This window comes from Eretmochelys imbricata, chromosome 11 (assembly GCF_965152235.1).
Source record: "Eretmochelys imbricata isolate rEreImb1 chromosome 11, rEreImb1.hap1, whole genome shotgun sequence".
In the NCBI taxonomy this organism is placed as follows: domain Eukaryota; kingdom Metazoa; phylum Chordata; order Testudines; family Cheloniidae; genus Eretmochelys; species Eretmochelys imbricata.
The window spans coordinates 13,214,864-13,231,349 of NC_135582.1; the positions used below are offsets into that span (position 1 = coordinate 13,214,864).

General features: G+C 42.0%; 1 protein-coding gene across 2 annotated transcripts in view; it reads right to left on the bottom strand.

Moving 5' to 3' along the window:
• Positions 1-1,330: 1,330 nt before the first annotated feature.
• Positions 1,331-16,486, bottom strand: part of SNX4 (sorting nexin 4) — a 57,160-nt gene continuing 42,004 nt past the window's right edge. For both annotated transcript variants that reach the window (XM_077829427.1, XM_077829428.1), the window contains exons 10-14: positions 11,375-11,464; positions 10,094-10,193; positions 8,722-8,867; positions 7,215-7,329; positions 1,331-3,462 (exon numbers count right to left, since the gene is read on the bottom strand). In XM_077829427.1, the coding sequence (XP_077685553.1) occupies positions 3,415-3,462; positions 7,215-7,329; positions 8,722-8,867; positions 10,094-10,193; positions 11,375-11,464 (499 nt within the window). In that variant the 3' untranslated portion in view covers positions 1,331-3,414. The remainder of the gene's footprint in view (positions 3,463-7,214; positions 7,330-8,721; positions 8,868-10,093; positions 10,194-11,374; positions 11,465-16,486) is intronic.

Below are 16,486 nucleotides of genomic sequence, written 5' to 3' on the forward strand. Positions count from 1 at the left end.
ACCGACTAGGGTGCCAAAATTTGCTTGTTGCTTGCCAAACCTGGTCCTAGCAAAGAATTGCAATGTTAAGTCTGTCTTCGCCAGATCAGCTGGACACTCAAATAAGAGAGAAAGCAAGAGAGAGACCGCTAAAAAAGAGGTAGGAGAGATTAGCTGGAATAGGTAAAGTAGGAAACTTGGGTTCACGTCTCTGGAACTTATCAATACACAACTATGGAGATGCCTCTATCTGGGATGACGATCTTTCAGGATCAGAAAGTAGTAGTGAATGGCACAGTGGTGAATTCCTGAGTCCCGGCATGGTGTGCTGGAGACGGCAATGCCAATGCTGGTTAAAGCTTCCTGCCACATGTAAGTGGCCAAGACCTCCAGCAATATTCAAGAGGGGTTGGCAACTGTCCCATCAAAACTGACCATGCAAGAACATATAGTCTATACTGGCGAATCTCTTCCTGTGACCTGCTTGCGGCCCAATCAGCACACAGCTGCAGCCTATGTGACAGCCTCGAGGCCATACAGGGAGTATATATATTGTGTGGATGCGACCCACAAAACGCACAGAGAGCTGCATATGCAGACCACAACGATAAATAGGTTTAGAACCACTGGTCTATATAGACACTTCATTATAGCAGCATTTTGGTCTGTTCCGCTAATAGTTTTGTAACTGCAGACAATTTAAGAATTAAGCCAAGGGCAGGGATTTCAGAACTGTTCCTAAGGTGTAAAAGGTATTTTGTGGGTTCTGCAGACTGCATCATGGCCGTGCATACTTCACAAAGTATGCATTTTCTAAAGTGCACTTGTTATGTGGACCTTATTAGCAACATGGAAACTGCCGTTAAAAAGAGAATGTCCCCTCCAAAATTTGGCAAAGCCACCAGTAGTTGCCAAGACCAACAAATATGGAGTTTCTAAGCCAAGGCAGGAAAAATGTCACAGAAATTGACCCCAGTTTAATTTTTACACTTTTGTCTCTTCCAAGTTTTGTCAGATTTGATTAAACCTTTCCAAAAAAGTTTTTCCTTGAGTAAGGGAACGGTACGTATGAAACTCACATGGCTCCATTCTATCAAAAGATAGGGTGGGGCCAAAAATGAACTTTTAATGGTAATCTAGTTTCAACCTTAGCCAGACACTAGCTTCTTTACGTAAATAGCAAGTCAGTCACTTCATGATTTTTAAAAACATTAACCCAACTTTGGAGCCTAATCTCTGCAATGTTCTTTTAAGGCCCAAACAGTGCAAAAATCTGAACCCAAATATGGAGCAATAGTTTTCAAAATCTAAAATAAAGTATTTTGCAAAATAAACAAACACAACAAAAATATCAAAGAGCAGTTTTATTTAGCATATTTGGCACAAAGCTTACAAGAACTGTTTTGTTCCCTTCTCAAATTTAAGTCAACTAGCAAGAAAAAAAGGCATATAATACATTTAGTAAGTTGTACAGCATGTGAAATATGGGGGAAAAGAGGCACCAGAAAGATCTATCAAACAAAATCAAAGTGCATGAAAAATATTTACTCCAAGTGCCTCCTGGTATTGGATTAAGGCACCAATACTCTAGAATGTTTACTGGATACTCTAGATGAGCAATTCCTGGTTCCTGTAATGTACAAGTCCTTACTTTACTTGTTATAGGACCTGACTACTACAGTTCTTTAAAATGGAATGATTCTGTATCTCTGTAAATATTAAAAGGAGAGACTCTTTCTGCTCAACATCACTTCTCAGAGGATGACAGATTTGTCATTATCATGTGCCTTGAAACGGTAGAGGAGCTAAAAGTATAAACTGATGTTTAACCTTTTAAATAATTCAGATCTTAGCCTACTACAGCTCTTAATGATTTAAGAGCATAAAATGCCACAGCAAAACACAGAATCTGGTATTGGGAAAATTAATAGATACATTATATAAGGTCTTTTGTATAGCGAATTTTAAAGACTTCTGGCATACATTAAATCAGTATCTGATAATTAGTGTTATTTGTAGTATATAATAAACAAACATATGTGACTCAAGTGAATATTATAGCAAATCTTCTTTTGGATTACTCATTAGGTCTGGCAAATTCCACAAAATTCCAGGGGCATTTTAAACACGTAGAAAAGCCCCATGAAACAGTAGGGGTGGGGTTTCTTAGTTTTGTTTTTGTAATTAGAAACAGCATCTCATATTTAAGATTCTGCAAAGCTAGCAAGAAATAAAAATGCTTGGCTCTTGAACAAATCGTATCATAAAGACAAATAGCTCAGTCTAACAGATTACATTTATTCATCTGCCATTTAAAATGTTACAGCCAAAACACTAAAGAACCACATTCATGTAGGTACTTGTAAAATCAGTTCAAGGTATGTATCTGCAATATTGAAACATGGTGTTTCAAGAGCCAAGCAAAGCCTATTCAGACTGGTGATTTGCAGAACACCATGAATCTTAAATATTCAAAAGAAAACCAGCTATTTTGATGTTCCACGTATTCATTTTAAAGGTGACTATTTCTACAGAGCTAAACGATAACTGCAGTTTTGAAAACAGGGCCACATTTATACCTGGGGTAAGCAGGTTCCATAAAATGAGTTGAAGTTGCACCTGATTACACCAGGTCTGAGTCTGGCCCTGTTGCTCAGTTGGGTCATTACTCCTTTACTAGTAGTAGAAAATTAGATGACAGACCAATGTCGGTATTAATATTCTAATGGGACACAGTAACTGAGGAGTATGGTAGAGAACTGTTGTTCAATTCCTCTACTGTACAGGGTATGAAAAAAAATCTCAGAAGTTTGAGACTGTGTTTAACCTGAATTTTGGAAAAAACAAATTTCTCCATGGAGATGCACAGGCATGTAACTATGAACTCTAAGCAGTACAATGAATTTCTGTTTTTGTTTTCTTACGGTGTAAACCTCAAGAACACAACTGTGTGTGCACCATTAAAAAGCAAACAAACAAAAAAAAAAACCCAACCCTAGAGTATTACAAATCCTAACCAGCAAGGGCTGAAAGCGGGCATTGGGAGATGGTCTAATACGGAATGTGATGGTTCAGAAGATACACATAGAGAACAGTTCAGTTGTGTATGACACTATACTTTTTTGGGTTAGTCTGGACTTTCCCTAAAGCCTTTGCCTCAATGTACAGCTGCAGCTTTCATTAACCCCTTTGCCCTCAATTATTTGCTACATGTAAAATATGCCACAAAGTGACTGTTAGGGACTATCGATTTAAGGACATTTCCTTTTTGTCCTCTATTAACACAACTACAATCAGCATAAAGAAAACTGTATTTACTCAACTCATCTATTTCATGATTTACATGTAGATCATGTAGCAACTTAGTATCCATGATTGTGCACTTGTGCTTCTGTTCTCTGGCACTTTGTTGAGGAGAAATTATTTTCTGGATAATCACATTTTGCTAAAGCACTCCTTTGCGTTTGTCCAAACTTGAATTCCCTTTAAAAAAAAAAGTGATTTTTGCTTATTCTAAACATAGGAACCTTGCAACAAACGAATAAATGTGTCACATTTGCCTACATTACCTGTAGACTTAAGTCATGCAAAACTCCCACTAATAGGGAAAAAAAGGTTACTCACCTTTGTAACTGGTGTTCTTCGAGATGTGTTGTTTGTATCCATTCCAATTAGGTGTGCGCATGTTGCAGGCACGGCCGTCGGAGAATTTTTACCCTAGCAACACCCAGTGGGTTGGCTGTGAAGCCCCCTGGAGTGGCGCCTTCATGGCGCTCGATATATACCCCAGCCGACCCAGCGCCTCCTGAGTTCCTTCTTGCTGGCTACTTCGACAAAGGGGAAGGGGGACAGGTTTGGAATGGATATGAGCAACACATCCCGAAGAACAAGTTACAAAAGGGAAGTAGCCATTTTTTCTTCTTCGAGTGCTTGCTCATATCAATTCCAATTAGGTGACTCCCGAGCCTTACCTAGGCAGTGGGGTTGGAGTGAAGCAATGTGGACTGTAGGACCGCTCTACCAAACGCCGCGTTGTCTCTGGTGTGCCGGATGATGGCAAAGTGCAAAGCAAAAGTGTGTACCGTGGACCAAGTTCCGGCTCTGCAGATCTCCTGGATCGGCACCTGGGCCAGAAAAGCTGCCAACGAGGCCTGGGCCCTTGTGGAGCAAGCAGTGAGGGGTGGGGTTGGTAGACTGGCCAGATCATAGCAAGCGCGGAGGCAGGACGTGATCCATGAAGAGATCTGCTGAGCAGAGACCGGGAGGCCCTTCATCTCATCTGCCACCACAAAGTAGAGCTGGGTCGTCTTCCTGAATGGTTTCGTACGCTCAATGTAGAAGGCAAGGGCCTTATGGACATTGAGGGAGTGCAGCCACTGTTCCTGGCGACTGGCACGCGGTTTTGGATAAAAACCCGGGAGAAAAATGTCCTGGCTGATATGGAAGACCGATACCACCTTGGGAAGAAAGGCCGGGTGAGGCCGAAGTTGCATCTTATATTTATGGAAGATCGTGTAGGGTGATTCCAAGGTAAGGGCTCTGAGCTCAGAGACACGCCGTGCCAACGTGATTGCGACAAGGAAAGCCATTTTCCAGGAGAGGTAGAGGAGGGAGCAGGTGGCCAGTGGCTCAAATAAGGGCCCTATGAGTCTGGAGAAGACCAGGTTAAGGTCCCATGTGGGGACTGGCTGCCATGTGGGTAGAGACGGTTCAGGCCCTTGAGGAACCTGCCAACCACAGGATTGGCAAAGATGGAGCGGCCATTCGCGCCCAGGTGAAAAGCCGAGATGGCCGCAAGGTGAACTCTGACAGAGGATGCCGCCAGACCCTGCTGTTTTAGGTCCAGGAGATACTTCAAAATAAGAGGCACGGATGCCTGGAGAGTCTGAACCTCCTAAATAAGGAGTTGCTCGTGAGAAGGATCCCTGAAGAGGGATGGGGAAGGAGGGTGGGGAGGAAGAAAATTGGAGAGAGTATCCCGCTTCCACTGTGCGGAGGACCCAGCGGTCCGTGGTTATACAAAACCAAGCACAGTGGAAATGGGATAAACGATTCAAGAAAGGTGGGGTAAGATCCTGAACAAGGTCCAGTACACCGCCCCCGGGCGTCCCTTCAAAAAGCCTGTTCTGAGCCTGATGAAGGCTTGGCGGGCCCTGGCCTTGCCCAGACGGGGGTTTGGAGGGCTTTCTCCTGCCATTACACCCCCGCCTTCTATAGATATCCTGCCTCAGCCAAGGATAGGAGCGTTGTTGCAGCTGATGGGGTTTGAAGGGTTTCCGCTGAGTAGCCGGTGTGTGCATGCCCAGGGACTTCATTATCGCCCTTGAGTCCTTAAGGCTTTGTAGCCTTAAATCGGTCTTTTCCGAAAACAGGCCCTCTCCATCAAAGGGAAGGTCCTGCAGTGTTTGCTTAGGTTCCGGTGGCAGGCTGGAGGCTCTGACTCCAGGTGGCTATGGTCCAAATGGCAACGGTCCGAGAAATGCAACCCCGCCTCGGATCCCGAAGAATGAGAAAAGGAACGTGAGGGCCACGGTGGTGCCAAGCGGATCTGCGCTGGGTCACGTCGACAAGGCAATGGGGAACAATGCCGCGACGCTGGGAAGCGGTGCCGGGACCTGCACCGGTACCTGGAACGGCGCCTGGATCTGGGCCGAGATGATGACCGGCATTGAGAGTGGCGTCAAGTCTGGGATCTGCCTCTCAATGACGACCAGCAGACAGAGCGGTACCGCGATCGGGACCAGCGCGGGGAGTTGGAGCGGTGCTGCGAGTACGACTGGCACTGCGAAGGAGAGCGTTGCCGGGACTGCGAGCAGCATCAGGACTGTGAGTGGTGTCGGGAGTGGAAATGGTGCCAAGAATGGGATCGGTGCTGCAGCTCGACTGACAGTGCCGATGGGTGGATTAGGGCTGGCTTGCCCTTGGACAGTGCTGCACGTACAGGCACCGGTGCCTTGGCATGAGGCTGAGGGGATGCCGATGCAGTCATAGCAATAAGATCCCTTGCAGCCGCAAAGGTATCCGGGATAGATGGCAACCGGACCTCAACCACGCTGTGTGTCGGGGAGTCCAGGGGTACTGGACTCAACGGCCTCCCCTCGGGGCCGGAGTCAACAGTACTGAAGCCGTAGGCTGTGCCCCTAGACAGTCTCCTGTAGGCCGCGTCTCCATGGGCAGTTCCAGGAAGGCTGGTTTCTGTGGAGGTGTGCCACCCTTTTCTGGCTTTCAGTGCCACTTCTGGCCATGAGAACGGGAGCAGTGCTGGGCCGATGATGTCGGTTGTGGTGCCAGGGAGCACCGGTGCTGCGGGTCTCAATCAGAGTCCAACCATGGTGCTGTTTCTACTGCTGCCGCCAAGGCGCTGCTCACCGAGGCGCTTGGTGCTGGATCTTGGCGCACCACAGGAGGCTGAGGGCTAAGAGCTGCCTTCATGAGGAGCTGCTTTAAACGAAAGTCCCGCTCCTTCTGAGTCTGGGGACAAAACCCTTTGCAGATCCTGCACTTCTCTGCTTGATGAAACTCCCCCAGACACTTCAGACAAGAGTCATGGGGTCGCGCGCTGGCATGGGCTTAGAGCAGGAACCGCAGGGCTTGAATCCCAGAGCCTTGGGCATGAGCCCAAGAGGAGAATTGGGGAGGAGGGGAAAGACCCCCCAACCCCACTAACACTATGTAAACCAAGTGTAACGAACTATAACTATCAACTATTAGGTATACCGTAGGGAGAGTGGAGAACAGCGAAGCAGGACTCCACAGTTCCAACAACCATCACAGGTGGTAAGAAGGAACTGAGCAGGCACTGGGTTGCCTGGGGTATATATCGAGCGCCATGAAGGCGCCACTCCAGGGGGCTCCACAGCCAACCCATCGGGTGTTGCTAGGGTAAAAATTCTCCAACGGCCGTGCACACCTAATTGGAATCGATATGAGGAAGTACTCGAAGAAGAACTTTACATATATAAGGATGGGGAAAAGACTGAGGATTTGGTCCACACTGTTTAATGCATACTGTTACCAACACAGGAGAATCTCTCTTAACCTCAGTGCATGCCAGGAAGAGAGAGAGGAGGCAGCAAGTATATGGCATCTTGCATGCAAGGTAGACTATGCTGCAGTTCCTACTCTATTGATTTCCAGCCTTCTGCAATAGCAGTTCTCCCATTTGTTACAGATCCGTCCCTGGGTCCCCTACTACCATTTACATATTTGTCCTGTCTGTCAGAAGCAAAACCTACCTTTTTGCACATACTAATCTGCATAACAGCATAATTTATGAGGGCTTCTTTCAAGTCATGATTCTTTTGCTCTTTGAAGCGTTCAATATCTGCCCAGGCACTTTTCACAAACTCTCTGAAATGAAAACAATATAGTTTTGTCAATGTGAGTTTTTTTAAAAAATACTTAATATATTATGGGCCCCAGCCAGCTGCTACTGAATTTACTGGGAGAAGGACTCTGCCTTTGTCAATACCTGAAGTGCTACACTTTTACAGTCTACGAGTTGGATCACAGTAATTTCTATGCACCTCGGATGGGATCCTCATTTTATACTTTTACTTGCTCTAACATTGGAATGTGTGTCACAATAATTCATGTAGTCCTTCAGAGATTTTTAATCGCAAATCACATAATTTTTTTATAACTGGAGACCTTCACAGATAGATCTGACTGAAGTTAATCTATATGGCCACAGAACTAAATTCATAATGAATTTATATTCAGAGCCTTGCCAGGCTCACTAAATACTTCTGTGCCAGTGCTCTGGTGAGGGGCTTTGGGCCTCAGCATCCTCTTAGATCATCTCATTTCCTGTGAGAATCCTGTAATAGACCATCTTAAAATTCACTTGTCACGAGCATTTAAGTCAGTAATTGATGATTGCTTGAATGTTTGCAAAAAGTGGACACAAGCTTAACTGAAGCAAATTTATTTCAGAATAGAATACTCCCTTTTCTTGTTTGTCTGCAATATTTGCCTCCAGCTCTACTTAACCAGAACAGGGGCAAGTTCATACACTAAAGTAACCCATAGCTTACTGTTTGTACTGGACTTCGCAAACTAGACAAGTATTTGTTTGAAAACTGTTTCCTGAGCTATAAAAGCAGACGTCCAGCACTTCTGTCAAGAAGATTAAGGAATTCAATTTACCATGTCCTAATTTCTATTGAGTATTTTGTTGTATTGAACTGCGTATGAACTGGTCTGTTTCTTATCTTTTGGTATGTAAGGATTACAGCTAACAGATAGCACACTCATCTTTCCTATAATAAAAATGAATGTGTTCGGACACAAATATATAGGTTTTGGAATGTGAGCTCCTACTAGTTAGGATACTAAGAATCAGTCATTCAAATGTAGCTTGCTGAAACATTTAATCACAAACAGAAGTCAACTATCCTTCATACAAAACTTTCTAAGGAATTATTAGCTTTAATGTCAGGAGCCATATTTATAGACTGAACTAAAACTACACCTGAATTCTACATTCAAGTAGCCACTAGAAAGCTCAAATCCTCAGTTGCTTACAGCCCACCTGTTAAATATATTACCAGATGAACATAAAACAAGAACTCAGCCATTAAATGGGCTCAGTAACTGGAAAAGCGATCAGTTCTTATATAAGCTACGCTCTCAGACCAGGAGCTAACAGTGTACTGTACTTAATTTCACAACTTGCAAATGACAGGAATTTTTATAGACAGCTCGTAAACACCAAGAATATATTAAAAACTCCACCTTTACCTGCCCTCCACATTTTTAGATTTCAATTGTTCTTCCCCTTCATGTATCTGTTCTTCTAGAACCTTTATTTTGCCTTCTCTTTGCTCAGGAGTTTCCTGACCAAACAGTTTGCTCGTCATTCCCTTTAGAGAAAATGTTCTCAGAGTCTAAAATCAAACAGAAAAATGCTCTTTGCTTTGTTCCGGTAGAATGATAATAATTATTTTGGCTGGTGGAGTTCAGACACTGACATAAAGGGCTCTTCCATTTGAAAAATGTACTACAGCTAGATGGGTGCAAAAGGCATAGTAGTTCAAATTAAAACCAATAATTAAACAAACCTATATTAACTCCTATTTATTAAAAATTGTCTATCTGAAACTTCACATGGTCTCTAACCTCTTCAAAAACTGCCTTCAAATTACTTCCATTGCTGTATGCAGTGTTGTAGCTGTGTTGGTCCCAGGACATTAGAGAGAGACATGGTGGGTGAGGTAATATCTTTTGTTGGACCAACTTCTGTTGGAGAGAGAGAGACAAGCTTTCAAACTTACACAGAACTCTTCTTCAGGTTTGGGAACGTACCCAAAGAAGAGCTCTGTGTAAGCTTGAAAGCTTGTCTCTCTCACCCACAGAATTTGGTCCAGTAAAAGGTATTACCTCACCCACTTTCTCTCTTCAAATACTTTGATAGGTAAGAGTCTTATGGCCTGATCCACTGACCACCAGACTCAAGGGAATGACTCCCACTGATTTTAATGGGCTTCACTCGGGGCCCATATTTAATTAATTTGTATTCAGTCACCAATTTCTAATCTTCAAGTAATATTTCTTGTCATATTATATGAAAAAACAGTAAAATATTTCTACATTAAAATATTAATAACTTTAGCAGTAATTGTTTACTCTGTTTATTTACCTTTCAGATTAAATGCAAATATCTGTTTTTAGATATTATCTAACTTCAGCCATTTTTCCTGGGGAGACGGGGGAAGGGGGAACCTAACATTTCATAATGGGGATGTTAAGCTTTTAAAAGGTACAACAAAGATTTTTTTCCCTCAGATGACTGTAACTAACCAGAAACTTTGGTCTTCGTAGTATTCTATTTCATTTCATTTGAAACACTTCAGATCACCTTACCTACAAGCCTGCATTTGCTAGGTCTTAATAAAAATAAGCCCTGCACAAACTGTATAAATCACCATGAAAATAAATTACTGTAAACCACTAAAAGATCTACAGCTCACGTGATACTTGTCATCATAACCAGCTGTCCGCATGTTATCTGTTAAATGCCATTTAGATGTCACCCTAACTTGTTTAGCTCTCTAAAAAAAAGAAAAAGAAAAAAAATCCAAGTCTTGAAGAAGAAAACGGAAAACAGGCTCACTCCTGTTGCCAGTTCTTCACACTGTTGTTTTTTAGATGCCAGGTCCTGAGCAGCCATTTCCAAGTCATACTGCATTAGTTCATGTTTCCTGCAAACAGCCCTGAAAACATAATCAGTGAGCGATTTGTCATGTAATATTTTGTCTTGCTACGTTTTTACCACCTTCTAAGCTTTAAAAAAAACAGTAAAAATGGGGTTTTTTAGCATAAGTCATGTTCAGTTATTTATCTAGCCTGTATTTAATAGCCCTATAACAGTAAACATAACTCTGGTGCAAGCCTGCTAAATTACAAAATGTCTGGTGTGTTAAGTGATTTTATACTTCAGTGACCCTAAGCATATTCTCCTGCTGCTCCCTCTTCCATAAGCTCATACTAAGATTTTGCATGCCATATAAAACCATCCTCTATCTAAGGACATCCTTGTAAAATGGTTTCATTCAATATGTTACAGTAAAAATTCCAATAGCAGGAAACAGTTTACATGTCACTTTGGACACTGTGCCTGTGTGACAGGCAACGATGCACATTAATCTTAAGAAAACGTCTTTCACTGTAACTTAACCCAGAGTCTCCAAATTCCTTAGAGTGTACTAAAATTTTGTTTGTTTGTAAAAAGTGATAACTGTACCTAAATGTATACAGCGCCTTTCATTCAGAAGGATCTCAACGTGCTTTGCAAACTTTACAAATGGATTTGCAAACACAAGTGTTGCCACTTCCTTAGTGAATGTAGCAACTGTAACAGGTCACAGCAACAGCACACAGTACTTTAGGGCAGGAAGGAGTACTAGGGGAGGCTAGGGAGGCAGAATGTATCTGTCACAACTGGAAGTTATTTGGGAAACTTAAAAAAAACTCCCATGGCTAGTTTTGAACAGCTGTAAGTGGTCAGAGACTCTCTTTTGTGTCTCATAATGGAAGATGGCATCTCTAGCAGAAGATTGTCCTGCAGCAGCATGCTGGGGCATTGATTCAAAGGGATGAGCACAGCTTAATCAACATACAGCATTACTTCTTAGAGGACCTGGATTTTGCCTGGAGGTTCTGCCATTGAATTACTAACCAGGTAAGCAATACTTAACTCTGATTGGCTTACTGGGCAATAAAAGATGCAAACAAATAAAAGATGCAAGGTATTTGCAGACTTCAGAACGTAACTGTGTAATGTTTTCTTCAAAAGTAAAAATTGTGAAGGATACAGACAGAAGTCTGCAGAGCATGTATCAAAATAAAGCAACAGAAGTACAGGGATTCCAATCTTTTATGTTAATATACTTACCGCAGAGCTTCTGCATAGAAAAGATATTCTTTTAGCTGATCTGCATAATGCTCTTCCTCTTCCAATATGTCGTCAATAGAAGCTGCATACCTGGTAAGTACAACCTTTGGTTAAACAGAAGAACCCCTGATTTAGCTTCTTAAATTATTTAAATACTGTAAAAGGGAAAGAACCCTATTTCTTAGCGGTAATCATAAGTTACCTTAAAAGTGTTCTTTATTATTGGATTTAAAAGGTATATTTTAATGCCAAACAGACTAATATAAACACTCCTAAAGGCCTGTTCCTTAAGTTATTACTACAATGAAGTGATAAATCTTACACTAGTCAACCATTTTCTGCTGAAGAAGAGGCTGTTTTTATTACAGGAAAAGGAAAAAAAATACAACTGGCTAAAGTAATTTATTCTTTTTCTTCAGTGATTTTTCAACAGGCAGCAGCAAAGTGAAAAATATTCATAAATTTCAGAGTGAGCATGGCATCTTTAAGGTTTGGTGAAGTGAACTTGATGCCTTCTAAAATGCTAGAGGCAACACTTAAGAGGTGGGTTTCACTTGACCCTCAGTCAATGGTGATGGAAACAATGGCATTTGAGAGTCCTCAGCACTTTGCAAAATCAAGCCTTTTAGTTCCTGAAGTAGAAAGTTCAACAACCTATGCTTCACAAATCAGAATGTCAGTTCAGACTAGCAGCTATATACGCAAGTCTTTGAGGAGCATATTTTCCAAAGTCCTCAGTATTGCCCTAACTGCACCTCTTGTAGTCACTGGGAGTTTTACCACTGCTCCCATTGACTTCAATGGAGCAGCATTAGGCTGATGCAGAGACGTTTTGAAAAATCCCATCCCCTACTGTGCGTGGCAGAAAGTGACTTTTTAAATGTACAATCACTTAAAAAAGGTAAGAAATGTTATCCAACAGCTTTCAATGGGCTCCCGTTGTTTGAAAAAAGTTAGCGTTTTCAAGCATGCTTAGGGACAGAAGTATCTCTGTAAAATGGTTACTGCACATATCTTCTTGTGTACGTTTTGAGTTGTATCTGCTTAGCCTACTGACAGAAATAAGCGTTTACTGTTGTCAGCAACACAGAGCCAATGCAGCTGGGATGAATGAGCTGTGTTATATTCCACCTCCTGTAGCATCAACAAAACCAAATAAGTTTGGATTCTAGAGTCTTTGTTGCAAAACCTAAAGCAGAAAGTATAAAAAACCCACCAAAATTACAACAAAATATGGAAGTAACAAAACTGCCAATCACCACCACGTTCTTAGGTTTCATGTTATTCCTTGCATCCAATACTTCATGTGTGTCTTTCACATTGTAAGATCTTGGGCAGTCTCTTCTCCTATCTGTGTTTGTGAAGAAACCAGCACAAAAGGGACCGCTGGGCACTTGTCACCGGGTAAGGCATCTTCATACCAAGCACTACCCATGCCTGGTTTTCTTCCTAAATCATGGAATTTTGAGGGACAGGGAGCAGGTGATAAAGTCAGGCCTGCTGGCATATGTAAATGACAGCCTGTTCTCAGCAGGGAGGCTCTCCAGTAACTAGGGAAGGACTGGTAGTGGCTCCCAAGCTGAAAGAGAGCTGGGAGTGTGATCTGGAAGAGAGCTGGGAGTTCCTCTATTGAGATTCCTGTAGGAAACAACTGTGGCTGTTAGGTCTGCCCTGTCAAGGGTCAGGGTAAGGAGCCCAAGGGGGGATACAGCCAGAAGTTGGGAAGCAAATCAGGGGGCCTGCTGGAAGGTGATGTGAGCCCTTATAGATGAAAAGTGAAAGTCAGTCATGTTTGGGAGAACTATTTGTAGTTTCTAGTTGGGGGACTATGGAATCCTGAGGAGAAGACATGTATAGGAACCCCTCTGCCCAATCCAAGAGCTGGAATATAGAATCAAAAAAATGTAGGGCTGGAAGAGGTTAGCTAGTCCAGCTCAGGGGCTGAGGAAGTAAACCTAGACCATCCCCAACAGGTGTTTGTCCAACCTGTTCTTAAAAATTTCCAATGATGAGGATTCTACAACCTCCCTTGGAAGCCTACCCCAGAGTGTAACTATCCTTATTGTTAGTAATTTTTTCCTAATAGCTAACCTGAATCTCCCTTGCTCAGATCAAGTCCTTTACTACTTGTCCTACCTTCAGTCGACATGGGGAACAATTGATCACAGACCTCCTTATAATAGTCCTGAATATATTTGAAGATTATTATCACTTCCCTCCTCAGTCTTCTTTTCTCAAGACTAACCATAGCCAGATTTGTAAGCTTTCTGCATAGGTCAGGTTTTCCAAACCTTTTATCATTTTTGTTGCTCTCCTCGGAACTCTCTCCAATTTGTCCACAACTGCCTCCTGTGTCTTACATACAACACTGCTTTTAATACATCCCAGAATGTTATTAGCCTTTTTGCAATTGCATCATATGTTGGTTCATATTCAATTTGTGATCCACTGTAACCCTCAGATCCTTTTGTGCAGTACTACTGTCTAGCCCGTTATTCCCAATGTTGTAGGTGTATATTTGATTTTTCCCATCCTAAATGTAGTACTTTGCACTTGTCTTTATTGAATTTGATCCTGTTGATCTCAAACCAATACAATATATAATTTGCATATTAATAAACCAGAGCCTAGGAGTGAGATTTTGTTCTGGACTGTGACTGTTGTGTGCATGATTTTATAGAAGGGGAGAACTGAGATACAGCACATCCAAGAAGGGTCCAGGCAAGGTGACCTTGTGACAGAAGTCCAATAATGTGTTAACAGCTTGCATTTCAAAGGAGGTAGGAAGGATACAGGGATAAATTAAATAGAAGTAAAAACACACCGCACTGGAGCTGGAGCAGGGAACATGTTTCAATGCTATCTTTAATTACTGTCTGGTTCTCCAGATACATGGCTTTTTATGTGGCCACAAAAGCAACACTTTTGTGGTCCTGTTCAGAGTTTAAAGCCCACCAGTAATGTACAGCCAAGGAGGTGAGAGAAGGATTGAACCCCAAGCATGTTGAGAAGGTGCTGTCTTTGAGCTTGAAGGGGTATGGCTGATCTCCTGCATAATAATCCATAAAAGGGCAATGGCATCTGCCCAGTTTTGTGAGAAAGGAGCATTACCACTGTGTCTGTACCAAGACTTGAATTTAAGGCTCTGTGGATTTTTTAAAAAGTTCCTAAAACAAAAGAGTTGGGATTTTTTTAGGGCTACAGATGGACTGTACTTCAGTTGCAGCCAAGTTTTTCAAGGGAAGATTTATGACTGAATGCTAGGAGTCGTTCTGCCCAACTCCCACCTAAACATACCCTAGAGCAGAATTTATACCAAAACTTAAATCATGATTTGACAAAGTAGTAGGTCAGCAGAAGCTGCACTTCTGACTATTTGAACCCAATTTTGCACACTTTAGGCCAAAACAGGTTAAACAAATCATGGAAATCCCCAAGGAGAAAGGGAAACGCACGGCAGTGAGCATGCTTCTACAAACAGTAAAATAAATGTTTCGGAGCTAAAACTTTCCAACATACTAGATTCACCTCATAGTTAATGGGAGTTGTGCAGCTAAAATGCTCTTGTTATACTTCAAACAAATTATTTTAGGTGGTCAGTTGATTATGGCGCAGCAATGCCAGAAAGGCTGGAGTCAAGTGTCTAAATCTGGGGGGGGTCGTTCATGTAACTGCTGACGGCACATGGGACAAAGCAAGGGATAGAAAAAATGGATGGCACCATGTAAACCAATACACACACAGTCACTCCCCCCATACTACACAACTATGTGGCTTCTTAAATAATAACGAGTTAAATAAAAGGGACAGAAACATTTGACTCACCATCAAAAATACTAGTAAAAATGAAGCTGGTATAAGCTGGACATGTGCAGAATAGTTTTAAATGTATTGTAGGGATAGGTTTAGATATTTATAATGTATACTTCCTGCTCAGAAACCATACTCTTTGTGCAACACTCCATACTACTTCCCATAACATTAGCTTTGGAGGGGAGGGAGAGTAGGGGAAGAAGAATTGTACTGCTCAATTATTTTTCCAGTTGATCCTGAGGTGGGAGGGGAAAAAAAAAAAAACCCAACTTGTGAGTCATACATTGAGACCCTGAACAGGGATTTCACTACACACACCGTGAACTCCCTCATTCTCTCTCGCCCTCTCCATCACCCCCATGGTCAACTAGTTACATGCAGTGTTGCCAATTTAGTCACTTTCCAGTCCCCCCTGTAAATTTGAATATCACATTTAATTTCAATTCCTGGGGAAGACTGTCTCTGAATCTCACAACTGTGTCTCTGAACCTCACAATTGCTGTCTCCAGTAAAAAAAGAGCTAGAGAGGCCACTTCTGGGATCACCTGTTTGTTAGAGCAGAGAGGAAAACTATGCCATCAGAGGTCACCTTTGATTGTCATTCATTAAAGCATGGACTGATATAGGTTACCCTGGGAACTCTCCACCACCATCACTCTGGGTCTTCAACACTTAACAATGTAAAGGGCAGAAGTCTTAGGTGTTAAGTCTTACAACCCTCTTGTGCCTCTAACTGCTGTTTTATGGTAAAGTGGAGCAGGTATAAACTGGCGGGGGTATAATCTCTTGAACGAGGTATTTGTTCTATTTGCTTTGCTTTATTTGATTAAAATATCTTCTCAATGTTCTGACATCACAGCACGGTGCATGTTGATGTACCACAAAAGGGAAGCTAGGCAGGTTCAAGTAAGTTTTCATTTATCTGCAGTACTTGTTCACGCAACTGAAAATAAATTGATTTCTATGGGACTATTCAAATTTTGCAGTATTGTAATAAATATTTAACACTGCACTCCATTTCCTTATTCTTTCTATGCCCTTTTATTTGGGGTTACTTCTTGTAATGGGATTTCAGCTGTATAATAAAACTATTTTAACATTAACCATAAAAAGGTTTTTAAACATGGAAATAAATGCTTCTATGTTTCATTCCTAAACACTCATATTATTTAAGGATGTGATAAAAAATTCTCACTTTTTAAACCAAACGCTAATTTTGAGAATTCACTCTTAAACGAGCTTCTCCATAAAATTCTATCTGGCAGCAGGAATCTCAAAATTTACATCCCTTACTAAAAC